This window comes from Varanus komodoensis, unplaced genomic scaffold (assembly GCF_004798865.1).
Source record: "Varanus komodoensis strain SLA01 unplaced genomic scaffold, ASM479886v1 scaffold7_3, whole genome shotgun sequence".
NCBI lineage: Eukaryota > Metazoa > Chordata > Lepidosauria > Squamata > Varanidae > Varanus > Varanus komodoensis.
In genome coordinates, this window is record NW_025336480.1 from 3,455,161 (window position 1) to 3,482,842 (window position 27,682).

The 27,682-nt window shown below is 43.6% G+C and overlaps 1 protein-coding gene and 1 long non-coding RNA gene across 2 annotated transcripts; one reads left to right on the forward strand and one right to left on the reverse strand.

The window, feature by feature from the left end:
* Positions 1–17,843, reverse strand: STC2 (stanniocalcin 2). The gene is made up of 4 exons (XM_044454428.1): positions 17,457–17,843; positions 14,759–14,901; positions 10,555–10,766; positions 1–2,723 (listed from the first exon to the last, which is right to left on the reverse strand). Exons 1-4 carry the CDS (start codon positions 17,605–17,607, stop codon positions 2,330–2,332), a joined length of 900 nt encoding a protein of 299 aa, XP_044310363.1. The 5' UTR covers positions 17,608–17,843; the 3' UTR covers positions 1–2,329.
* LOC123035813 lies at positions 16,226–27,682 on the forward strand. Its single transcript, XR_006417036.1, has 3 exons — positions 16,226–16,321; positions 21,556–21,675; positions 27,342–27,682. It is a non-coding gene; the product is annotated as an uncharacterized LOC123035813 (long non-coding RNA).

Genomic DNA, 27,682 nt, shown 5'->3' on the forward strand with positions numbered 1-27,682 from the left:
TTAAGGGGACAGCTGACATTTTATTTTAAAAATTTCAAAGACTATACAGGATGTGTTGATAGAACTATCAGGTTAAATGCACTTGTATCCATTAGAAATGAAAGATAACAATAAATAAATGATTGATGCTGTCAATAACATTATGGAGCATATAAAATTATATTTTCCTTGCTTTAACAATAACAAAAATGTACTAGTGGCATGAATATATACAACACAGGTCCTGACATATATTTAAATTACCTTTGCCAGCAGTGCTCAGATTATTTTAAATGGAGAAACTATAATAAATAGTAATGTTAAATATTTACAATAAAAGAAAATGTGGAATCAGTAGGTGAACACATACATCCAATTTCACACAGAGAAGATAAAAATGAAAACAAAAATCTAGGCCTTATACAACCTCTCCTCCTGCTGGAAAAAAATGGAATTTTGAGTAAGTTAAAAGGGAACCATCTATTTGTTTCCCTAGAATGAAGGTAAATTATATGCAGCTGAGGTGATCTGTTGACAGAGACATTCAAGGGTGTGCTTGTGTTTTGGTTTCTATAGCTAAATCAGACTTCTTACAGAAGATCCAACTACAGTGAATTGAAAATATGGAAATGTAGGGGCAAGTGTGTGTGTGTGTGTGTGTGTGTGTGTGTGTGTGTGTTCGCGGCTTACCTATGGTTGATGATGGTACATAGAAGTCGTAACAATCCTGCCAATCTCTTTCAATGAAAAGTATGGGGACCATACATTACTCCTTGTGCATTTTGTTGCCTCAGTGGGAACTCTTAAGGATTTTGACCAGATTCTCTACTCAGTACAATCAGAAAAAGTGTCCTTGTTAGAAATGATGTACACAAATTTCACTGGCTGCACGCACAGTTCTGTTGTTCTTACAGACTTCTTCTGTCTCCACAAATAAAAAAGAAAAAAAAAGCTGGTGCTCCCCAGCAGTGAAGGCTGGCTTCCCAGTCAGCAGTGGTTCTGCAAATCCAATGGGTGCAAATAAACACACTGAGCTTTTGTGACATTGCAGTAATAGGGGAAGGCCTTGCACATGGGAGTTTTGGGTAGCCAAGAAGTGCTTGGCCTGGGGACACCTGCCATTCTCCTGAGAATGAATGGTCAAAACCTTCTGCATCCGAAAAGGTTATTGGTGTGGTATTCCCTTTCACAAAATGTCATTCTGGTGCATGGGCTACAGCATCCTGAGTTGCCTTATTTGATAACAGACATATCTAAATGCAAAGATGGAGTATAACATATTAACCCTGGATCATGGAACTTACAATTTAGCACATTTTTGTGGAAGTATGTTCCACTGGAATTAATGGAATTTATTTCCAAGAAAACATATTTATGCCTGAGGTGCAGAGAAGTTTGTTTCACATCATTAACCTGATTCAATCATTACACAGTGCTTGACTTACCCTTGTTTATCATCCCCATTTCTTTGGCACTTCACACTCACAGCCTTAGAGCACAAGGTTTTCTGCAGTCCTGCAAACCTTGTGATTCTGACTTCAGGTGGAGAAAAAAGAAAAGGTTTTCCATGAAGCCTCCAATAAAGTACCCCATATGCTGAAGCAAGTCTTAGGGCAGCATCGATACCATGCTATTTAGGAAACCCAGAAGCCAGGTAGATTTTGAAGATATGTTTTTTAAAAGGGTGATATAACATCAGAACAGCTAACAAGGTCCAACTACTTTGTTCAGAAAAATGGTTCTCTAAATAACTGAATTTTCTAAAGAAATAGGGAGAAGAGGTCAGCAGTGAGTCACACAAACCAATACAAAGGAAACTTAAGGCAGGTGGTCCACCTAGACAGAAAAAATGGTTCAGAGAAATGGCTTTGTGTGTAACTGCAAGTTCTCCCATGCAATATTCTCTCGTTCGTTTCCTTACACATGTCTCAACAGCCTGTTTGGGACTTGGATTATTTTCTACTCAGAGACTAAATGCTGAACCTAGTCTAGATGTTAAGCCATTAGTGAACAAATGAACATTTAGACGAACCTATCCCTGATTAAAAAAAACAACCCGACCTGCATCTAACCTCCTACTTTTCCTTTTCTTATGCAATGAAAAGATTTAAGCAAGGATATTTTCTTGCACTTACAACATTGAATTTGCTGGATACAATCAATGACCAATAGCCACTGCTTTTCCTGTTACTTATAATACATACACTGCCACTGCCACATATCCCACAATGCCCTATGCCTGACACCACCCCATCTATATTGTAAATATTTTGGAATGCCCCTAGATAAGAAGATGAGCTCAGTGGAGGAAATTTCTGGTGGAAGGGGAAGGAAGGGCTGTATCTTCCTTTCACCTTCGGATGTCAGAGAAGTCTGACAGTTCATCTGCCTGCTCTATGACCCCATGGGCCGCTTTGAGATTGTGGCCTCCAGCTTTAGTGTGAACATGGGCATTCACAGGAAGCCTGCTACCTCTTTCCCCTCGGGCATTTCGGGAACTCTCTCTGGTGTCAGCTTCAGGGTGGACACCTGTGTCCCCTTGGCCAAGAGAGGACCTGGAGGCCTCGTTGGACTTCTTCTCCGGTTCCAGGGTGGAATCTCTGTGCGGGACGGAGGTACAGAAGCTCAGGATGGAACACAGACTCCCCCAGTTCTGTTCACACTGGGCCTGGACGCTCCGTGTAATGGCCTCTTTCACCTCTTCTCCACAGGTGAGCAGGATATTCACTAAGTCGACGTATGGCCTAAGGGTAAAATCAAAGCATGGGAGAAAGGGAAGAATGGAAGGTTATACGCACACCAGTAGGACGACAGCCACTTTACTTCAGCCCTGCACAGCTTAATTACAATTTCATAGCTAAGGGCAAGAAATACATTGCTTTAATCATCACTTATAGACTTGCCGAAATATCACAGGGGGTGAAGGAAATAGTATCAGTAGATTGCTTGCTTCAGAGCATTTACTTTGCTTTACTTTACTTTAAAACATTTATTTGCTGCCTATCTCGCCATTGCCATCCCTAGGTGGTTAACAATCGCATAATTAAAATTCACTTTGAATAATAAAACTTTCAAGTATAACTGCTGGTATAAAGCTCTGCAAGCTGGCAAAAATGAAGCTCTGTTCTCTTACCATCTTGTTATGACAGTTTGCATACAGGCCTATAGCTATAGATTTTCTTTTGTCTCTGACAGAATTGCAACCATTAAGAAAAAATAAATACGGTACTTGGTTGTTTAAATAGCGCTATTTTTTCTGATCATGCTTATTGAATACTGTAACATAATTAGCAGCACCTTTATAACTGCTCTCTATAAAATCAACACATTAATTCATAGCATAAAGACATTTGTGTAGAAGGAACTGAGTTGTTATTCATACAGACAAGCAAGTCTATGCAATTTAATGCTCTTTCCATGTTTTAACTCGTGGCCATTGACATTTTAACTTATTAGCTACCTGTCTCCCTTCTCAAATGGATGCATAATTGTTTGAGTCAGATTCTGAGCTTCCTTTAAAAACATTCTAAGAATTAATCTGTCTGTCTGTTTGTCCATCTGTCTTTCTTTCTAAGTTCACTTACACTGTTCTGGGCCACACACCTACATGCAGTTATATGGTAAGAACCGCTGAACTCAGTGGGGCTTACTTCTGGGAAAATTTAAGTAAGAATGCATTGCACTGTAATATAAAGCATAATGGCTAAGAATTTAACCTGAAATGCATTTCAGTTTCATTTCAGCAAATGAGTCCAATCCTATTCAAACTTACCCAGTAAATATGGATAACTGTATACAAGCTTGCATGGGACTGCTCACTTAAATGAACAAAGCAACGTATTTCATATTTGTGCTAGCACAGAATTTGAGATCATTCTGAAACTTGGCCATTTCAGGTTGCTATGGCTTGTCGAAAGTGTGGGATAAAGGGTTCACATGTGTTACTATGCAATCCTACTCATGTAAGTCCACTTCAAATTACTTTAAGACTCCCGGTTCAGAAGTAGACCATGAAATGGACCTGCACAGCCTGTGTAGAGCATACCTAGCCTGATTATGGCGACACTGTTTTACTTCTTAAATTTGATATAGTCAAACATGCCTAGAAATCTGTTTCTATTAGCAGTTCTTGAGCTCCTCACCCTCATGCCAGTGATCAGTTCGGAGGAGTTGCAGGAATTTAACTCCTCCTGCTTTAGGCCCATAATCAGCTAACAGTGTATGCTCCCTACTCATGTCTTGCCAATTATGCACGTATTTCAGCAGCAGCGCATGACTGTGTGACTGCACGGTCCAGGCATGCATTCTTTGGTAATCCAAGGTATTAAGAACAAGTGGGCAGAAATGTTCACCACATTTTCTTTACTAGTTACCCCAGTTGCTGCCCACAGAAGGCATCATCTCCAAAATTCACATCTGAATACGCTTCTGTGCTCCTTTGCGTAGCACCATAGGTGATAGTGCTGGGGTAGATGGGAAAGTGCAGGACTGTGTTGCATTCAGCTCATTCCGAACATTTAAAGCTTGGCAGAATGACTGCTGGAAAACTTGGCCAGTTCTGTCACCTTCAACACAGTTTCATTTGTCAGAAGACACATGATGTGTAGTTGTGCCAATCCCTGGAATCTCTTGCTGTCATTTCTAACCCTTGCCTCATACTCATCTATGAAGACAAAGGGTGCCAAATGCTAATCGGTCTCCTTCCATGTGAACAATGACAGTTTCCTATAGATCTGAAGAAGGCATTTCTTACATGAATATACAATACATGCTTATTGTTAATTCATGCTCTGAAGTTGATTCGATCTCCGTTCTCAGGCTACAAGCACGTATTGGGCTTGGTACAGCCAGAAAGTAACCCAGATATAAGTTCATCACTGCACAATTATCTGTATTGCTGTGATTTAACATGGGCACCCACGTACCTAGAACAAAGCTGAACAAAGAATCCTGAAATGTTTGACTTTTATGATTCTTTAAAGCAAGCATCTAGTCCTCAGCATATCAGAGAAAAAGTTGAATTTCAAGTTGAGCTTAAAAGCATTTGTGAATTTGCACAAATGGAAGTCAATCCTGCAAATACACCATGCAGTGCAGATTTGCAGAACAGATGATCAGGTTTACCCTCACACACTGTCCTCCTCCTTGGTCCTGCTTCTCTCCACACTGAAATCCCTTTTGTGGTTGCTATGACTTTTCTCCATTTATTTTGATGATGGGGTTTTTGTAATCTCTTAAGTGACAGTCAGTTTTGGCTCCTCCAAAGTGTCCAAGTGGCCCAAAGGAGCAGCCATTACTGATTTCCCAGGTTCTCCCAACCCCACCAAATATGGGCACAAATGTTTTTAGTGATTCTTTAAAAAAATGATCAATTCTTCAGACTTATGCAAATGCACACCTCCAACTATCCAGTATGTGAAACCTTGTCTGGTCAAAGTTCTGGTTAGTGACTAGGGTAAAAGCAGGCACTGTCCAGGGACACTGACTAAGCCAGGCTTCAGATACTGTGTGCTGCTTAACAGTTGTCAAGTGAAAGCAAAGCCATGAGGAGATCTTGATTTGCAAAAGACGACTCCCTTTGCAGGGAGATCCTCTAGCTTTTTAAGTGTCAACTTGATGGTTTTCAGGGCTTTCCACCTTTTCTACTGTTGACTGAGACTAAGGAAAGTGAAATAGTGTAACACCTCTGCCAATTTACCAGAACACTTACTTTTGACAGCTGTAAAATGTACAGGTTTCATTTAAAACAGTGTTTTGACAAAGTTAATCAAATTTTATTTTTAACAGGATCTTATGCAGCCGTAAAATCTGTTTGCTTATGATTTGCTTGCTTATTTATTTATTTAAATTTCATTTCATTTCTATACTGCCCCACAGCCAAGGCTCTCTGAGCAGTTTATTTCCTTCCAGGAAAATGCCAAATTGGCAAAAGCCATTTCAATTCAGCTCTATTTAATTCTTAATAGAAATACAAATCACTTTTATCTAGGAAAATGGTTGTCTGCCTTCTGGGTACCTTTGCCTCAGCAACTTGTTTGCCAATGAACCAGTCTACATTGTATGCAGAACTTGCCAGAAAAGCCCAGCAGACTGCAGAGAATGACAGGCATGTCCCAGCCTGTATTGCGCCACGACACCACGTGAGCCACAAACGACGCTTCCAACCCTGTCCTGCAGCTGCCCATTGTAAGGCCAGTTCAGTGGTGATGGAAAAGCTGTCTGCCTTTCCTGATCTTCCCATGGAAGAGCCCATGGCAAGCTCCTGAGGAACCACAGGGAGCTCTGGAATGCAGTTAGCAAACCTCTGATCCAACTATCAGGAAGGTGCCCACAAGACTGTGAGAGGCATACTTATCTCAGCCAACATGTGACAGGTATCCGACTTGTGCCCCCAAGACAGAATAACTCAAGGACTGTTTTGGCCTCGCCTGCAGAGCAGAAGTTTTATCATACCCGGCACCATTCGCAGGTATAATCCTGCCTCTTCTTGAATGATGGGAGTCGTATCTTGTAGGGAAGAAACATGATGCAACACGGCCTACAAAGGGCTGATACTTTGCTTGTGTACGAAGTGTTCAGAAATAAATACAGGGATGCACCAATGGATGTGTTTGGTCAACGTTACTAAAAGGGTGAGTTTCTTGGGTGCTGTCAGGGTTGGCCTAATGCAAATATCACAGGTGCCAAAGAACAGGCAGTGGAAGGATGGGGGCAAGGCATAGTTGAGTCAGAGCACATGCTTTACATGTGGAAGATCCCACATTCCATCCCTGGCATCTCCTGGTAGGGCTGGGGAAGACTCCTGTCTGAACCCCTGGAAAGCCATGGGCAGTCAGCGTAGATGACATGGAGCTAGCTAGACCAGTTGCCTGAACTGGTATTAGGCAGCTCCCCATGCTCTCAAGTCTTCATTTTCCGATGCATTTCTGCAGGTGACACTCTGACTGGAATCTAACTAGTATCTATAAAATGAGTTCCTCGGACAGAAACTCTATTTTCTATTTAAAGTCTATTTGCCTATCACAGCTTTGGATTTTAGCCAAGGGCCAGGAAATGGTGATCTCTGCTCCGTATTGCACCCTGTGAGTGAATGGGCCTCTCTTTAAGTTCTGACAGCCCAATTAATTACCCAAAGTATGGGTTAGTTTACCCGAAGTGTCTGTTAAATTGCACTGGGCACCTGACTACCCATAACCTGGCATGTCATATGAAGCCAGGTGGTAGCCAGGTGGTGTTTGAAGTTAGGCAGCAGTCAAATAAGGCCAAGACAAGCCCTTATGGGTAAATTAAGCCATGGTGAGCAATCATGCTTTGAAAGACAGGGCAATAAGTGTTTGGGCACAAATGTGCTAACACTTGCTGTGGCACAATGCCGCAAACTTGTAAGTGTTGCAGAAATGCTCTGGTGGAAGTGCACAAAACTCTGGAAGATGACTGCCTATTTAATAGGGCAGGGATATTAGCTCTTAAGTTTCCTGGTTCTATTTCCATGCAAAGTAGATAGTGCTATTTTCCTGGTTTAGAGGTGGACAGACCTCTGTATAAATGAAAGAATTTTGCAGGCAAATGCCCTGAGTGAGGAGCTCTGGGGTACAAGCAGGAATGCTCTGCAAATAGGGCCTCTGTGGCCATGGAATACGGCTTGTGTGCACAAAGGGTATTCATGCACAGCAAATTCTCTGATGTGGGTGAGAACAGCACAGAGCTCCACAGTTTTGAACTGTGCTCCAGAAATTAACAAACACCATGAACTTAAGATGTAATCCTGTGTACATTTAAACAGAAGAAAGTCCAGAACTTCCGTACTCTCCCAATCTGTACGAGAGCTATAGGACTTTTTTCTGTCAACACACACACAGGAGTGCACCTTCAATTGCTTGATTGCGGTACAGTGGGGAGGGGAAACCTGCGACCCACGGGATACATGCGACCTCATGGCTGTTTGCAACTCCATGCAGGATTGTGTTCTTAGAAGTCTCTGCAATTCTGCCTACACACAAAAGATATACACCACGCAGTTTGTCAAACCACCATGACTTTTGCTGCCGCCGCCGCCACCACTAATGCAGTAGTTGGGGAGCAGCCCCCCATCAGTTCTGGGGGTGGCACTGTGCCCCTAGCCCTCAGAAATTGCCTAATGTTGCTTTACCATGTAATGATCCTTATTCTGCACTCCAGGGTCTGTGACTGCTTCCACAACTGCCTGATCTCTAAGCAAAGTAAAGACCTACATCATGTACTGAATCCCAGAAGCATTAAAGGAAGGATGGAGAGGAAAGTGGTCCCTTCATATTTAATCTCACAAGCAGTAACAAATGTATCCACATGGCATTCTTTTTGAAGTATACCCTGAGACTAGCAGGTAAGATTGAGCAGATGCCACTGACATAGCTAATTTAATGGAGCAGTAATAGGCTGCAATAGTCCATTTGGAGTGGGAAAAGGAGCTTTTTCTTGTTGCTGTTTTTAAAGAAGACCGGAGAACTAACTAGGGGTATTTGTACCTCTCCTTTGGCAAGTTATTAACAGTAAGGCTTCTGCCAACGATTTGCAAAAATGTTGGCCTCACTACAATTGCACATGTGTGAATCTGAGCAAGTACTGAAAATGTGTGTGTTTCTGAGAACTGAGATTTTTCTTCCGGATATACTCCATTAGATGATTCTGGGTGCACTGACCAAGCAGTATTTTGAAGGTTCTTTTACAGGTTGTTTTTGCTTTACAATACTAGAAGCAACACGTTTAACCCTTTGAGAACAGAAGCCTGCCTTGGCTTCCAATTGAACTATCAGACATGTCATTAATAATATTCACACATCCCTCTCCTGGTCCTGACCTGCCTTTCAAGCAGTGGCCCACACAGCATGTGGAAATGACCCCAGTGGCAGTACTGGACCACATGCCCTCCTTGTGGCCTGTGTATCTTTAACCCTGTAAAGATGTCACCACTTGACCATGCAGGGAAAACTTTGCTCATTGAACTTAATGGATTTCCTGCCCATTTCCAATACAATGACAGGAAGTGGTCCTTTTTTCTCCCTCCCCCCCACCTCTGTAGATCTCCATTTCTAAGACAGGCAGCAATTTGCATACGTTTTAAAAAGTGTGCCAATTGCACAAATTTCCTTAGCACTTTAAAAAAAGTGCAAATCATGGCCTGTCCTAGAACGGGTAATTCACAGCCTGGCTTGATTCATACCACAGCAAATCAGTGCCACTTCAGGGCTGGTGCACTAGAATGGGGAGGTGGCTAGATTGTGAAAGTCCACTGAATTTTTACCCTCAGTCACATTCTTCACACATCTCTAGCAAAGAAGTACTGTGTAGAAACATAAATCCAGAAAAGCCAAGGCTAAGTCCACACATTTTCCCTGCAATTACTTATGGACATTGCACTTTTAGAATAAGTAACATACTATATATTGCACTTACAATACTTGTGAATCCTAGGCATGATGTAAAACCTTAAGAGCTATCCTGTAGGGTTAAACCTCTTCCCCCTTCCCCACTGCTCTGGAAACAGCTAAGAGGCAACTGTGTGCGTAAGGAATGTGCATGGATGTGTACATGGATAAGAGAAGAAGAAGAAGATGTCTGTGGTTCCTCCCACTTTCAAAACAGGTCCTGCCCATTACTGTATGTGTCCCTGCCCTCAGAATGTTGCCAGGATGGAATGTGGTCCTCTGACCAAAATATTCCCCACCCCCGCCCTCGAGCAACTGAGAATCAAGCAGCTTAATTCAAGGTTACATATGAGTTATATAGCAGGGCTTCAGTTTGCTTGTAATGACAGCCTACCAGTTAAACAGTCCATGGGCTGCTGGGAATCAGTGGCTATTTTCACTTCAGTCAACAGCCTCTGATCGCCTGTTTATAGGTTGTTGAATGTGTGAACCTGGACTGATGAGTTGCTTAGGGGCAAATCAACTCAGTGGTTAAGTCAACACCAATACATTTCACCCGAGCAGCCCAGCGCTCCAGGTTTGCACGTCATACTCAGCATCCTTCAAACAGGGCGATCTTCAATTCTTGACTAGAAGTGGAAGTGATTGGAGCACAGGAGGCAGCATGGTGCACAACAGCCCATGGGTTGTTTAAATCATGGGCTGTTATATGCAAAGTGTATGTAAGAGTCATTTCAAACATTATAGTAGGAACAGAAACAAGTAGACCTCAGTGTGTACCCATTTCTACCAGTGTGTGAGACAGTCACTTATATTATTTTCCTATTATGCATAGATCGCCCTGTACAAAACATGTTGTAAAGCAATGTGCTTTTGTGCTGAATGCACCATAAAACGTGTAACCTTTTCACATACTGAATTGGAGCATGGTATATGGCATCTAGGAAACTCATCTAGCCTCATCTGTAGCACCAAGTTCAGTCAGTATTTTGGAAATAACATTTATGCTCTTTCCATACACCAGGGGACTTGCAGTTCTGGTTGGACGAACCACAGCTAGATTAATGCCACTAGACTGTCTACTGGTGTTTACTGGAGCAACCAATGTGGGCAGAGCAGGGTCCCAATCTCTCCCATGTCCCAAAACAGTGTTTGGATGGTGCTAACTCACTCATGCATTAGCAGGTCTTTGAAGTGAATCATCTCCACAATGACCTGGACATTCTCCTTGGCTGCAGAGCAGAGATCATGCTTCTGGTAACATTCTCGCTGCAGCTGGAACACCATCTCCTTGATAGCAGGGCACTTGCGACTGATGCAGCTGAACTTGTTCCGTAGGGCATGCGCCTTGCATCTCAGAGCATCTTTAATAAAGGATTTTCCCTGAAGAACAAAATACAAAGCTCTGTTCCTCTCCATTAAGCATGCCTTTGCCACCTCTTCTCAAAGACAACATGAGAAAGTCACTACTACTTCTATTGTATTGCATTTATACCCTACCTTTTTTCCTCTGGTAAGAACCCCAAGGCAGATACATAGTTGCATTTTATTGTCACACTAGCAACCCTGTGAGGTAGGCTGCACTGAGAGTCTGCGACTGTCCCAAAGTCACCCAATGAGCTCCATGGCTGAGTGGAGCCTAGAACCCAGATCTCTCAGTCCAGCCCTCTAAGCACCACACTGCACTGGCTTGCTGGGAAAAGCCTATGAATAGTAAGAACTCTGTGGAGTGGAATAGTTGATTCCCACTAATGGCTCAACATCAGTCATCCCGTGCCCTCAGAGCAAGGCAGTGCCAGCACCACTAGGCAACAGGAACCTACAGTGCCAAGAGAGCGAGTGAGTGGTTTGCCTCTCTGGAAATTCTGGTATGCAAGAACACTTTTCTCACATTTTTTCTGCAGCAGACCTGGGGGATTCTGGGAGGTGTAGTCCAACACCACTGGAGGGCACCAGGTTGGAAAATCTGCATTTTCCTAGCCCAATCCTGTATGTATTTGAAAGAAAGACCAGATCAATTCAGTGGTGCCTATTCAAGTGTGCCATGAACTTCCGCTCTGAGCTTCAGCATATCTACTCAGAACTAAGTCCTGCTAAATTAAATGGTATGCATTCCTAGGTACATGTGTACAGAATTGCAATTTTAACCTGTCTTTATCCAATGTACAATTGAGAATAACAACATGATTCTTACTGTTTTCCATGAGTGTCCATGTCAATCAAAACTGACCATCTTTCAAAGATACAAGTCCAACCCACAGCCTAATGCAAAACCGCTGATATCAGTGTATATTGAAGGAAGTGCATTCAATTTTAGGTAGTCCAGGAGAACTAACCAAACAGATCAGATTTTAAAGAGCCATAAAATGCTTGACGTGCTTCTAGCTATGCCTGTGATCAGTGTCCCCTGCATCGAATCTGCAAGGGAAAATTAAGTGAGTCTTACAAATCACCTTCCGCCTCCTTTCTGCCATTAGGTTTGAACGATGGCCACGCATCAATGGAATGCTATGATTTTCTGCATAAGCAGTCCTCTCTTCTCCTTGCTCTATGATAGGCAGCTGGCAATGATCCTGCATTTCTTCAGTTCCATGAAGTTTCAACTCATCCTTAGCTGATGAGCTTTAAGTGATCAATGTGCCATTTGGGTAAATGTTCTTTTTCCATTTCTACTTGAATTTTATGGTCGTATAACCTAGCAGTGCATGTGATGATCTTAGCACTCGACCTTTTCTTTGCAACAGACTGGAGGAAGCCCATTTTTGTTTTAAATAGAGTAGCTGGAATGTTCTTAGCACATACATGATTTCATATTTTATCTTTGCAACAGCAGCAGAAGAAATTTCAACAATACTGGGAGCAATGCAATGCAAACTTCATTGTGGGAAGGTTGTGGGGAGATTTCATGTATGGGATAACTATTAGAGTTACACTAAAAAGAGGAACTGCGGAGCATGTGCTGCAGGTCCCAGTGGGAATCGCATTGTGTGAAATGTGAAATAGAATGACAAAGTGAGCTTTACTGGTTTTCTTCACAAAAATAAAGACAAAGGCAGATTTTTTAAAAGCTGCCCCAAAGGTAGGGGAAGGGATAATGACATCCCATTAATTTGAAAGGAAACAGACGTGCTTATATGTCTGAAAAAGCAGCCTCGAAGCTTCAAAAAAGATCTGCTTCCAAAACCAGTCAAAAGTGAGGGATGGTCGTGACCCAACTGAACAGGACATGCAAGGCAGCGCTCCTTCCCACCCCAAGAACTGCCACTTGTGATCACTGAAATCTTAAATGAGTTTATATTGTAAACAAATGCTAAATAATATCTGTGTATAAATAGCTGAGAAAGGGGGAGAATGTGAGCATAAACTGTCCAGTCAAGCCAAATGCCACAGACCCATCTGAATGCTCTTTCCCCACTTTGCTGAAATGGGAGAGCTGCTGCAGAAGACATAATAACAGGATGCTTCAATGACGTATGAACGGTTTGGAGAGAAAATGAAGGCGGCAAACTTAATACCACACACTGGCCAAGGAATGTACTTTGACATTGGTGGGTTGCCAAAGGATCATTTGAATAAGGCAGCCGGGATGGGTATTTCTGATGATTGTTGGATTGGACATGCTGCGCCACAGTCACATATCTATTTCCCAGGATCCTGAATCTCTTGGCTGAGCTTTGAGTGTAATGTCAATGGAAGTTTTCTTTCTTACATTAATTGCATGCAGGGGGTGATTTACAAAGTGGGGTGAAGCTGGAGAGGGAAGGGTTAATTTTCTCCTTCCCACACTTTGGAAAAACCTCCCCAAATCCCCCCTGCAAGACAATTAAACAAAGTGGGGGAGAAACCCCCCAATTACTGATTACTGTTAACATAAGTTTTCTTTAAGCTTAATTGCATGAGGTAGGGGCAATTTTCCTCCATTTTTGGGAGAGGCCAGAAAGATAGAGAAGGGAAGGAAAAGATAGCAAGTGATCAATTCTAATTTAAGAAAAAGCTACTGATTCAATCTAGTATGCAGTGCAAATTAAGTGAAGATTTATTTATTTGTAGTGATTTTGGAATTTCAAGATTGAATTGGCTGGTTTTTCCTTCTGGGAAATGTAAATAAAGCCCAATAGTTTCTAAATTTGTGTATATGGTGAATTTGTATATGCAAATTTCATGCAGACTTGTATCCTATCAGCCTGCCTCACACAAGTGCCTAGCTAATAATGGCTCCTGTCATTAGACAGGATTTTGAACAAAACTTGGCATCCTTGGACTGAGGCATTTAGAGTATGGCCTCCTTTCCTCTGTAGCAAAATATTCATGCCAGGGAGAGACAGCACTTCTAGGAAACTGCAGGAGGCTCCTGTCCGTAGCAGCAAATTTTGGCTAAGATGAAAACTTGACAGCGCATCAGTTCTCATTTAAAGAGATAAATAGTCTTACTATGTGGGAGTTCCATTTGCCTCAAGTGCCCCCAGTTTGCCAGTCATATATGGAATTGTAAAGTCTGTAAATCCAAGCTGCTATTCAAATAAATCATTGTGTGTTGGGTAGAACCAACAGGAAGCCAAAGGTGCATTTTGACATTCCCACTGTTGAAGAAGCACAGTTCTGAAAACAGAACACCACTGTTATCTCTTTGGCGATGCTTACTCTTGTCATATATGAGTAGCTCTGCATTGCCATATTAATTACTTGAATAGTAATTTTCACCTCTTAGATGAAATAGACAGGAAGGAAAAGAAAATTACTTCCAAAGTATCAACCTCATCTTTGACCGCAAACTCACCAAGCAAAAATATGTGCTGGGGCTTTCATTCCTCAACCAAACATAGGAAGCAGTCTTATGCACAGCCAGACCTAGATCCAACTAGTCCAGTAGTGTCAACACTGGCTGGCAGCATCTGTCTGGGATTTCAGACAAGACCTTTTCCAGTCCTGCCTGGAGATGCTGGGGATTGAAATCAGGACCTTTTGCATGCAATACCTGAGTTCTTCCAAGGAAGCCCCTTCTGAAGAAGCACCCCCACTATTGTTTCATTCAGGGAGCTTCAGGCTCTCATTATGGTACCTCTCTTCAGTGGGTGGGACATGAGGAGGACCTGCAGTACATATACTGGGGCTTTAAAGAAAAGAAGGATGAGTGGCTGATGAATGCAGGATGGAGGATGAACAAGAAAATACATATATTAACAGCTTGTGTTATGAACATCCCTCAGTCCTGAGGCATTCAAAAATCATTGATTTGGACTGAAAAAAGGAAATCTGAATAAAAACAGCAACAGTCTAAGAAACCTTCAAACTAATCAATTCTGCAGCATTAGAAGCATCTTGGCCTACCTGTCTATACATCTCCTCGTTGCACTTTTAGGTGTGGTTATGCTTACCTGAGCATCAAATTTTCCAGCATTGTGGAGAAATGTCATGCAGATCTCATGTAAGCCTCGAATCTCACAGGAGTTGTTTTCAAAGCACTCAAACACGCTGCACCCCACATCACCAGCGTTGACCAGACAATGCTGGATTTCAGCTGAAAATGAACAGCCACCACAAATAATTTCCAAAATGGCAACTTGAATTGGAAAGCTAGAGGTTATTTTGATAGCAATTTTTTCATTTAAAGAAAAGGGGTAAGCATAACTGTGCCAGAGATAAATCAATGTCCTTGTTCTACACAGATATTAGACCCAAGCAATACATAAAGGCAACACTTAACCCACTCTACATATCACAGAAGTGTGTACTTAGAAAAGCTAGCATGGTGTACTAGTTAGACCAGCGGAGTCCTGGATTCAAATCCCCATGCAGCCATGAAAGTCACTGGCTGACCTTGGGCCAGTTCAGCAGCTCCCACCTAACCTACCCTAAAGGGCTGTTGTTAAGGGGAAATGGGAGGGGAAATCATGCAGGCTGCCTCATGGGTGGCAAAGGCTAGAAATGCAGTAACTACTATGGTAAATCTAATCTTTATACTTTCTTATTAAGGCTAAATTCTGTATAAGAGTCAAGGAAATTGTATCTGAGGAAATGAAGGCAGTTTTTTGTTGGGTGAGGTTCTATTTGGGTGTACATCTCTTTCAAATTACTGAAGTACATGACAAAATTCCAACTAAATCTGCAGAAGGACAGCTCTTTTCTGCTGCATTGCTACTTAGTAATCCACAACAGTCACTGCACTTTTAGAACCCAGTTGCTTGCACATTTAGTTGGAAGTAAGTGCAACCAGTATAAATGGGTTAGGTATACATCAAGCTGAAACTCCAAATAATCAATAATAAAAAAAGGAAGATGGGAATGCTCATTTGAAATAATTAAATCAGCCAGGTTATTCCACTCCCCCCACCCCCAGGACTTGCAGAGTATTTCTAAACATTGCTTGCTACACAGTATTTCAAATATTGGATTGATGTGTTTTTAAAAAATAATCTTAAAAACTATGGCTAATGATGAACCATTTCCTGTATGAACATAAAAGAGGCTATGAGAGGAGACACTGCTCCCGAAACTTAAGTGGAATAGCAGAGCGGCATTCTAAGCAAAAGGTGAAAATTATGTGTCCTATATAGTCATTATGCTAGTTCACTTTTATCAGCCTCTGCAAGGTTATTTCCACCTTTTCTTCTCTGGTCTGTTTGTTTCCTTTTAAAGAAAATGGGAGTTGCTAAAAGGGTCAACGCCAAACCAGGCTCAGAATCTTGCAAAGAGAGAGAGAGAGAGGGAGAGGGAGAGGGAGAGGGAGAGGGAGAGAGATCCCTTTTATGCAAAGTAGACACGAAGGCAAGGTTGTTCCCTTTTTAAAAATCCTGATTGGACAAGCGTCTGGAAAAGCCAGGGCGGGATTTTGCGGCTATATCCCCTTTCTTTTTCTCAAGGAAGGCTCCTCGCATTGTGTTTTCTACACAGTGGGGAAGCTGAACGTGGGAAAAAAAGGGCTCTTTGTCCAGCGTTGTGTAAGTGTTCAGCTCAAATATGTGTGCGTGCGTGTTGGGGGGCGGGGGGGTGTTCCAGGAGCCAGCTATAGTGCTTGTCTTGGCGCTGGGTGGGATGCAAACGTTTCCGATCACATGCCCAGCCCCAGCGCGCAGAGAATTGCTCGGTGCTGCGATTCACGCGTGGCGGCAATTCACTAGCATTCCCCCTCGTGCGCGCTTTTAATCAAAGATCCGCAGTAATGGGCGCCACTACAGTTAAAAAGTGGAGAGTATTTCGCGAGGGAGAGGAACCGACTTCCCTGTTTCTTTCCAACCACGTTTGGCAAGAGAGCCACTGAAGTGCAAGCCTGAGTTTTTCCTCTAGGGAAGGAGTATTGCATTGTGTCTTATGCACTCAATGGCTCACCCAAAAAATGGTGGGTAGGGGAGATGAGAAAGGAAAGAATCCCCGTGGTGAGTTGCATCATTGCATTCTCCTGGTTGGGGAAAAGAAAAGAAGGAACGCCGCAGCTTCCCTCCTTGTACTTACCTCTGCAGGTTTCAAGTGCCTCTCCTCTCTCCAGCTAATGCGAAACCTGCTGCGTCCAGGCAGCATCCCTATAGCTAGCAGTGCCTTCCCTGTGAGCATGTGTGTGTCCCCACCCCAGCTTTAAGCTTTTTGCTTGCGGAATCTTGTTTAAAATTAAAGGACCGAAACTGCTGGTTTGAGACGTGCAATCACACGCAAGGCACTGCAGTCATTAAAGTCTTCCTTGCAAAGAGCGAGCGCAGGTATTCTCAGATTATAATTACTACCTGGTCTTAACTTTCACCCCGCTGCAACATTTCTATCAGCGGCGGGTTTCTTTCTCGTATGCAGAAGTGCGGCTAAGCATATTCCTCTAGTTCAAATGGGAGACCACGTGCTTGGCAAACCAGGCCTTCCAAAGCTGCAGGAAAATAGATGCTTCCTTTAACGATTTCTGCTTGTCACTCCCTGTTCCTACAACAACGATGCTTATCACCTAGCGACGCATCTCTTGTTCTCCACGCAGACTACCAGAAATACAGCGTCCCAGAGGGAACGAAACCGCTAGTCCCCAACTTAAAATGCGGCTCCCCCACCTTCGAGTTTAGAATTACATACCGACGTCTTCAAGAGCTCATTGCATACCTGTATTTTGCAAGGACAGGCGCCCTTTTTGCTGAGGAACTCTGTCTTGGACACCTTCCGGAGGGTTGGTGGCTTCCGTACCCACAGCCGGATCAAGGCTTGCGAAGACCAACGCCAGAGTCACTAATTTCCCTATCCATTCCGCACACATGGTCCTGGTGTGAACCCAACAAGGTTGACTGGAGGCCACCCGGCCCCCACTCTCACTGCTTTGCAAAAGGGGTGATGAGCTGAAAGATCCCCGTGATCTTTTCGCCCACGCACGGAGCGTGCAGTCGGCGTTGGTACAAGTGCTAGAAGTGGCCAGGAAAGAGAACGCAGGGAGCCTCAAATATCCCTCAAAGCTCTCTGGTGTCACTTGAATGAAGGAGTCGAGCAGATGTTGTCCGCCAACCCGACCAACCGGAGCCTCTATTTCACTCTGACACCACGCTCAGGGGGCGTGGCCTGCTCGAAACTACTACACACTTCAGCGAGCCACGATTAGATCTCGGGACGAAAAGTCGCTGCGAGGAGCAGCAGCAGCAGCAGGTTGCAAAGCGTGCGCCGCCGCCCGAGCAGATCACGGCAGAAGCAAGTGTTCTGCACGGTCGCTTAAAAGCAGGCACGGAGGGGGGAAGCGAATGTTTGCAGGGGAATGATCCCGTTTCTGCATTGCTGGACTGTAGCTCGCTAGCTGTAGCCCGCTAGCAACAGCTTGGAAAGGTGCTTCAGGTCTCTAGGCTAGGTTCTTTTGCGAAAAGTATTGGAAAGATCCCTTCCTTTCCTACCACATACAGACTGTGCAAACACCACAGAGGCGGTATGTATAGCCCACAGGATCAGAATTAAGGCAGGGGACGCTGAGGACTGGATTTCGAATAGGCGTCCTAGACGGAGTATGTGCATGCAATCGCGGCACTTGCAATTCACACGTGTTACTGTGAAACAGGGCGGGGGCGTTAAAGCAGGATCCTTCTCGTTATCTTGACGAGCTCAGAACACAAAACCACGGCTTTTCGTTCGGAAAGAACTTCTCACACGCCTTCCTGCCGTGCATTTCAGGCAACTACATCCTTTTATTATTAGCCCGGGCTCGGCTGCTTTACAACTTCACCGGGAACAAGCAGTTTCTACTAATTGTGTGGAACTCCGCTGCCTTCTTCCCGTACGCTTAAAGAAAGAACGAGTCAGAAAACGACTGGGAGCTCTCTTCCCCGGTGGAAAAATGAAAGACTCGATTGTAATGGCTTTTGCTATTGAAGCTTCTCCATCTTCAGTCCCACAGCTCCCCTCCCCACCCCCACGAGGATTTCTGTGGTCCTGCGGATTTTTGAGTGTCGGTGTGTGGGAATCGAGTCTTTCCTTGTGTAACCCCACCGCAGTAGTTGCATCATCTCTGCCTCATATGCACGAATCCGCCTTTAAATAAATAAATACGTCCGTGACCCCTGCCAGCATTTCTGCTCCCTTCAGTCCACCCTCCTCGAGGCACGGATTCTTGGGCAGAATCCCTTCCAAGCTCAGTGGTGCGTTCGGGATTCCCATCTAAAGCCTTCCGGATGAGCAATCTGGTGGCAGCTGCTTGCAACCTCCCCTCCATAAACAAACAAACCCTCCCCGCTTTTCATTAAGAAAGGCGTTCAGCAGGTGCTGGGTTTGGGGAGGGGGACGCTCCTCACCCCTCACCACCCTAGCTGCAGCAATCGACTTTGGATGTTTCGTCAGACGCTCCGCGCCAGCCTCCTCCAACTTCCTTGCAGCCCTGCTCCTCGGGAGGGAAGCGCGCAGGCAGGCAGCGCCTCGGAGCCCTCTGCCCTGTCTGGCCGTTGCAATGCAGTGAGCCGGGGAGGCGGAGGCGGGCGACTCGAGACGCTCTCGCTTGGAGACAGCCGGCTTCTCGGAGGAGGAGGGGCGCGGAGCGGGAGGAATGTTTCCAGCTGCTGCCGCGATCCTCTTGCTCCCAGCTGTCAAAATGCACTTGAGAAAATCCATTCACACCTCCTGAAGCGAAGGGTGCCCCTGGGAGGAAGACGTGACACTCCACGACACAGCCATGGAGGACCCTTCCCCCCACCCCATCCCCGGCTAGCGCCTTTCAGCGTTTGCGTATAGAAGCCTCGCTTTCTTTCAGGTCTCCTGTACAAAAGCATCTGGTTGCGACCACAAAGTTTCTTTGTTAAGAGTTTTGGACGCCAGGCTGTTGTGCAATGGCAAGGATAGGGCAATTTGGGAGGATTATTCCCTGGGTTTTGGCTATTCATTTATTTTTCATCTTAAATACAAACAGTAAATTCATTTCATTCCCATATTTATTTGCAGCTTTAAAGTTAACGTTCCCCCAAGGCAGCTAAAGAATTTGTAAAAAGTAATTTATATAGACATAAAACCACAACCCCCGAACAGTAGCAGTTCAAATCAAAAGCTTTCCTTGCAACACTTTTAATTGAAAACACTCTGGAACAGAAAATCGTTTAACAGGCATTTCAGAGCTTGTAAAGATGGACCTATACATACCTCCCCAGGGAGGAAGTTTTGCAAATATAGGGCCACTAGTGGATGGGGACTGTATAGGAACTAGCCTTTGTTAACCAATTGAAATGAGTGGGGTGTAATTTATCCTGACCAGCTTAAGTCCCATTGATTGCAGTGGGTCTACTATAGGCATGACTAAGTCTGGATCCAACCACTTTTCTCCAGTGCCCTGTCTGCAGATCCGATAGAGCCTGTTGATGGGTATGCCGCAGGCCTTACGTTGCTAAAGCAACACCATCCATGCACAAGGGGGTGATAGCAGGCTTGAGGAGCCCCAGAACTTCTGTAAGAGAAAAGAAAGCAAGAGAAAAAGCTGAAGGAAAAACCAGCCAACCCATCTGTGAACAGCCCAATAAGAACTGAACGTGCTGAGCAGGCAAAAGCACTGACTGACTGCAGGGGAAATAAAAAGTTGGGTTGGAGAACAGGAGGATCTTGGAAGAAGGCATGGCTATTTGGCTGCCCGAACAGGAGCATTCCAAATTTCATCACTTCGTTGCAGGTTTCACATCTATATTTAATTTATAATTTAGAAGCTGCACATATTTATTTGTGTGTGCATGTCTGTGTAGAGATTCAGATATCCTTTCTTACTAAAAATCTGTGTATGGTAGTCTTACTTTACCTACAAAATGACTAAAGAAATGAGGTATTACAGAATAAGGATTGCACTGTATATTGGCAGGTTAAAACTGATAATTGAAATACATTTTTTAAAAAGCCGTCCACTGTTAAGACTTAATTCTGGCCACAAACACTAATTAAGCTGAAAGGGTTTAACAGGAAGACTGTGTGCAGTGGGACATCTTACCCAAAACTGGCCCCCTCTAGTTGTGTCAGATGATTGGGGATCATGGGAGCTTGAGTCTGACACACCTGGAGGGCACAGATTGGGAAAGGCTGCATAGAATTTGATGGTCTGCATGTAATACATCAGCTTCGAGCATTTCCAACAATTGGCTATGTTACCAGGGGCTGATGGGAGCTGAAGTCCAAAATATCTGATGGCGCCAGGATGAGGGAGGCTGTAATACTACTTGCAGGCCCTGCTCAGCTCCAGGTTGCTAGAGAGACGTGCCCTTCTTCCACTGAGGCAAGAGGCCTGTGTTCTAACTAGAGCTGTTCTTGCATCGGAGACTCCTCTAAAGTGACCAAAGTGACCCTTTCCACTAAGCCCATACCTGACCACAGAGGCATGTTTGCCAGCTGCCTGTGTCAACACAACCACTGTGGGACAACCACTGGGCCAGAATCTGCAGTCACCCAGCCTCTTGTGTTGTTTCAAAGCACGGTCCGCTTCCAAGAGGGAATGAAGCTGTGTCCCCGAATCCTTTGAAAAGGGCAGTGGGTTCTGGAGTGTATTTCTTTCAGACAGGGAGGATATTCTTCAGCACCCTGCTTAGGGTGGCAAAACTGAGCAATAATGTGGGTTCATTACAGAGGAAGAAGCCTATGGATATATAATCTTCCCAAAGCTTGAATTAAGGCATACAACATCCCTCTTCTCTTTTCACTGACTTTACAGTGTTTTATCTCCATGTTTTATCTTGTCTTATCTCCGTTTCTTTTTCTGCTGGTAAAACAGGTCTAGTTGGCTAATTTCTGTCAAACAGCTGTGGCTGATTCCTTGCCGGTTTGGATGTGTTCAGGAGGTGGTTCAACAGAAAAGGCACCGGTTTTCCAGCATCACTGCTGCAGACTGTAGGTAGGATATTATACGTGTGCATGTTTTCTCATGGAAAAGTTCTCCCAGCATGTGGAGAACTAGCATATATTTTAGAAAGTCTTTCTTCTAACATGTTAACTTGCAGTAAGCAGGAAGGTGGGGTTTTGTGTTTGTTTTTATAAGGGGGAACATTTAAACATGATGTCTTTCACTAGCATTCAGAAGCAGCTCATTCCAGAGTTCGTGGCTTGGTATGCAATTTTTTCATTTGAATTGAAACTTTCAATTCTTGAAGTTCTTGTATCTGCTCAGAATTTCTTGCTGCAGAATTCTCCATAGAATGCAGAGACTGGGCCAGGATATGTTTCTCTTGACTGTTCCTTCCATTGCCTGCAGAGCAAGAGGCAAATATAACAAGAGCTGTAACCCATTGAGCTTGAGGTAGCAGTGTATAATTTTGCACTGGAAACATGTTATGCGTCCATCAAAGAACTCCATACTCTAGTTCTGAGGTTTTTGAAATTCACACAATGCTGCTGCATTGCTTTTAGACACAGCTTTAGATCTACAATGCCTTTTGTCCCAGACACTTTGTGTTTGCTTGTAAACGAGTGCTATAGTAGTGCATGACGTTCTAGCTGGTTAGTGTTCCCCAGCGTGCTTTCGTGCTTGGACATCAGCACAGATGTTCCAGCAGCAGAGACCCCATAGTTCAGACATCAGAGCTGAATAATTATTTCATCTTTTTCCTTTACATCTTCTCCTGTAATTTGCCTTTACAGGTTATGGAGCAGTTTCCCAGTAATCAGGCCTGAATAAACCAGCCATGGTGGGTTTTCATGTCATCCAAACTTGTAGGATGGATTATTTTCCATGCACAAGCCACCTTGAGTACCCATGGATTTTTCTAGGGTTGTTCCACCCACAATGGGTTCTTGCATCGTTTAAACCCAGCAAAGGGATTTTTTTTTTTTGAATGGCTGTAAAACAACTCAGCAATAACGGCACCCCCAGCCTCATGCTTACTTTCCCAATCTCAATAATCCGGTCCTTCCATTGATGCTGAAATGGCACTTTGTCAAGACCATCATCACTTGTTTTTTGGATTTTATGTTTGGAGGCTCAAAAATAATTGGTGGGTTAACATATGCAAATTGAATGGCTGTGAAGGACATGGGGACTGGAATTGGCTCACCTGCAGAATTAAGATTTTCCCTCTCTGGAATAGCTGGAGAGTTGGGAATGTGTTGAAAAGGTGGAGATTTGTCAGCTCAACAATTAAAATCGAGAAGATTGGTAAGTGGGTGGAATTGCTGTCACTTCCTTTTGATGCACCTGTCTTCCCTGCTCCCCCACCCCCCTCAATTTTCTCTCATTTTTCAGTTGACAGCAAGGCAAATGATAGCTGGCAACTGTGTGCAAATCAGCATGTATGTGGTCTCTCCTTGTCCTCCCTTTCAGATGAGGAAACTGACAATGCAAGACTATGAATATCAGATGGGTATAAGTGCACACTTGTGTACCTATCAAGGATTACCAAATTAAAAAACTATGCAGTTTTCAGGGCTTGAGCCCTTCCTCTTTGACTCCAATTGCAATTTTGTTGTGGTTGGAAAAAATGCAGAAATGTCAGCGGACAAAAGGAGCAGAGTTCAACAAACAACCAGCTCAGCTTGGTTAACTGTCGACTGGCTGATTAACAGGGTGGCTTGCTGTGACCTCTGAACCCACCCAGTCTTCAGTGTCAATTCTAGGCCTTTGAAGGAACTATTTTATGCAAATAGCATAGAACTGAATAAGTTTGGGGGGAGAGAGAGAGAGAGATTATATAAATAAGACAGAAACATTAATGCATTAATTAATTATGTGAAAACCAGTATGGTGTAATGGTGAAGAGTACAGGACTCAGGTCATCTGGGTTCTACTCCCCACTCATCCATGGATGGAGCTAAGTAGGTGACTTTGGGCCAGTCTCAGACTTTCAGCCCAACCTACTTCACAGGTTGTTGCTGTGGGAATAAAACTGAGAGCAGCAGGAGGAGAATGAGTCTCTCTGAGTTCTTTAAAAGAAAAAAGGCAGGACGTAAGCCTAATAAATAATTATTAAAAGTAATGGCAGCTAATGCTCTTAAAATGCATCATCCTCATCACCATTATTTCTCCAACCTTGGCCATTTGTCATTTATTTGCCATCTTTCTCATTCATTCTGAAATCTTTACATGGTGCCCTTGAGTTCAGATTATTTATTACTTATGGGAAGTTTTCTATATTTTATTTTCTGACATTTCTGCCTTTCTGTTCTGTATAAAAAATATAATTAAGGTGACTCACAAATGCTAAAACAGCCATAAATGACAATAACATAATGAATTCTAAGCTGTTCACAACAAGATTAAAGCAACAGAAGAGGAAGAAAAGCACTATCTTGGAAAGGCTCTATGAAATGGAATGATCTTTGTTGCTCCTGTAAGTGAGAACCATTCTATAGCCTTTACTTTGCATCTCAGGATACATCCCAAGTCCCTCTTAAAATATCCTCACAGTGGCTCAGCTATAAAGGTAAAGGTCTCCCCATGGCATTAAAGTCCAGTCACGCCTGACTCTAGGGGCGGTGCTCATCTCTGTTTCCTAGCCGAGGGAGCCAGCGTTTGTCCGCAGACAGTCTCCGTGGTCATGTGGCCGGCATGACTAAACACCGAAGTGCACGCAACGCTGCTACCTGCCCACTGAAGTGGTGCCTTTTTATCTACTTGCCTTTGCATGCTTCCGAACTGCAAGGTTGGCAGGAGCTGGGATGGAGCAACGAGAACTCGCCCCGTTGTGCAGACTCGAACCGGTGACCTTTCGATCAACCAGCCCAGCAGCACAGCCGTTTAAACCACTGCGCCACCTGCATCCCTTCTAAAAATAAAATAAAATAATCCAAACACCCCTGCCAAATATTTTACTGCTTCATGCAGTACATCACTAAACCATGGAATCTCCTTCCATAAGGTGGTGGCAACAGGTAGCAATGACTTTAAAAGGAAAAGGCCGTTACAAAGTCAGGAAGAATAAGATTTGAAAGGCTGTCAGTCATGTCTGCTGCCTGCAACATCAGAGGGTGCATATCACTCAGTACCAGTTGCTGTGGAACAAGAGCAGGAGGCTGGTATTGTTCATGTTCTTTCCTAGAGCCATGAGGTTGGCCGCTATGGGAAATAAGATGCTGGACCCAGCTGGGCTTTTCTTCTGTACTTATGCCACAGCTGACTCTTCTATAGGATATCAGCTTCTTGTAGTTTACAACTCTGTCATTTGTTCATGACAGGCCAGGAATATGCAGAATACTATGAAAATTATGACACTGTTTGAAAAAGAAGGACAGGGTGTCTTTCTGAGTCTAGTATTCCTTCTGAAGCTCCATTGCTAGGATAAATAGTTCTTTCAGTTCCTTACTGCTTGCAGTGCAATCTTAAAGTTGCTGGCATTTCGCTACTTGCATCCTCTCTGAATTACTCTTTTTAGCTTTTGAATTCAAAAGTTTTCAGTATAATACATGGAAGGCACACTTTATTTTTAGGTGACTATAAAGTGCAGAAAAGAAAACTAATCCTATGAAAGAAAAAAGCAGAAAGAACGATATTTAAAATGGCTCAAATGTCGTTTTCTCCCTCTGGTAGTTTTATGTAAAGGTCAGATATTTGAAACATCAGCTTGGTAAGGAGTTATTTTCAGGGTTTATAGAAAGGTCTATTTTGTTGATAAAATATGAACTGTTTGAAAGATTTATATGTGTCAGAAATCCCGCCTAACACATTTTTATATTTAGACCAGCAGGAAGCCCCATTGTAGTATTTTAGCAATTGGTTTTTATGTGGGTTTTTATATGGATGCCTAGTGAAAATACTGCACTTGACATAACAAGGAGAGGTAAGTACAGAACAGAATGTGCACATTGTATCGCAGCCATTTTAAGAATAGTGGTTTCTAGCGGTCAAAGCCAAAGCAATGTTCACCTGTGTTCAAATGGCACCTTCTTTATTTCTTAGACAAAAACTAGTTGAAATGTTCTTATATTAGACTTTTTTGTATATGTTGTTGGGGCTGCAAACCCTTGCTATCAAGACAGAAAACAAACCATACAGATCAAATTATTAGTTATATGTGCTGTGCTTCCGAGAAGAATAAAGAGACTCTCATGGGATGTTCAGGAGCAATTAATTTATTATGTTGTGAGCTTTTGTAGGAAAGCATCTGCTTTGGCTTACGCATGGTGGACCCACTAAAGAGGAGCATTACTTACATGTGGGTGGAGGTGCCATGGATCTGCTTGTGCAGCTTGTCTCTCACAAGCTAGGCATGCTTCTGTGATGCTGTAGAAGATGTGTCCTTGAAGAAAACCAATACCCACACTCTAACACCATTCAGTAGTACCACCATTGAGCAGCGTTCCTAGATGCGAAAGAATGCAAGCGCCGAGCATTATTCCTCAAACCTGGGACATTTTGTGATTAGTGTGACAGAGGCAGAATGCGCTGGGCATCACTTTGTGGCAGTGCCAAGCCTGTGGCTTCAGAGGACTGCCATTCTCATCCTGTGACTCCATCAGCTCAATGATGGTTTTGTTTTTGATATGTAGCGGTGGAGTGTACCTCCTGTCTATCAGTTTCATGTAGGTATCAACACATTCTAACTACCAGAAGGGCAGACAAAACAAAATGACCCTTACGAGAAGAACTGAATACATAGAAATACGTAAGTTTAAGATTTTTCCCCTCAATTTCCTGCCCCCTGCTACAGTCAAATTGGGCTTCTTTCAAAAAATAATAGTCCCCAGCTGTTTCCTGCTGTGACTTGTGCCAGCCACTCAGCAGCCCTTCATATAGGAGGGAGGAGAAGATTATTGCAGGCTGGTCAACTGGGAACCTCCCAGAGAAGCTTTGGAAGTTACCTAAAAGCAGATGGGAGGAAGCGCTTCCTCTTCTCATGCTTCCTGTGTTTTGTCCAAAGTGGGAACTTGCACATCTCCCCTGTGATGAAATAAGCACTTTCTGGATGAAGCAGGTATAGGATGAGTTATAATTTTGGCTGGAAACACACAAAGACAACCTATTTTTCTCTCATCACACCAGTCCTCCTCATCCTGCCTTTCTTAGATCTTTTTTGGATCATATACCCAAAGGCTTCCTATCCTTAGCTCACACATACTGTTGTGTCAGATATTGTGGCACCTTGACAGCCAATGTGAAAACAAGAAGCAAATGCCTCTTTTGATTTAGAAAAGGTTCCTTCCTTCCTGGTTGCCTGAGGACAGTTCTTACTTGGACACCGCAAGCAACCACCTTAATGTCTATTTATAAGCACTGACTGTTCTATTCTGGTGCCCTGGTTGTGGCTTACTGGGGCTTGGATGTTTGAAAACTTCTCCCCTTCCTTCAGGGTGTGAAGGGCCGTTACAGTGAGAGGTAGGACGCTGGGCAACATGGATATGTTAGTTCCTTCCTCCAGCCAATGGATGACTGTTGCTCATATTCGAAATCCAAAATACGTATGCAAGCAAATCAGAGAGTAGAGCCCTGGTCAAAGAACTTGTAATCCATGTTTCAACATAGAATGAAGGGATATTTTTCAAACTGGCTAAACATGCTTGCCATACTGTAGTGTATGTTTTGCCTGTCTTGTTTACCTCTGTTTACCTTCTGCTACTATCGCTTCTCTTTAGGTGTACCTACTCTGCTTGTGGTAGACTACAAGGATGTGCCATAACTCCCTGTTAGAGCACCTGTTCGCATGCAGATGGTCCCCGGTTCAACTACTGGTATCTCCAAAATAGGGCTGAGAAAGGGCCCTGTCTGACACCCCAGAGGCCCATTGCCTGTCGGTGAGCTAGGTGGACCACTGAACTAGATGGACCAATGGTCTTGCTCGGTATATTGTGGGTCCTATGTTGTGTAAATCTTCTCATTTCTGGCCACAGTCTGTTTTGCTGTGCTCTTTGCTCTGAAGACTTCATTTTGTGAAGGTCCTTGTATGGCTTGCTTGCATAAAATTGGCTCAGCAGAA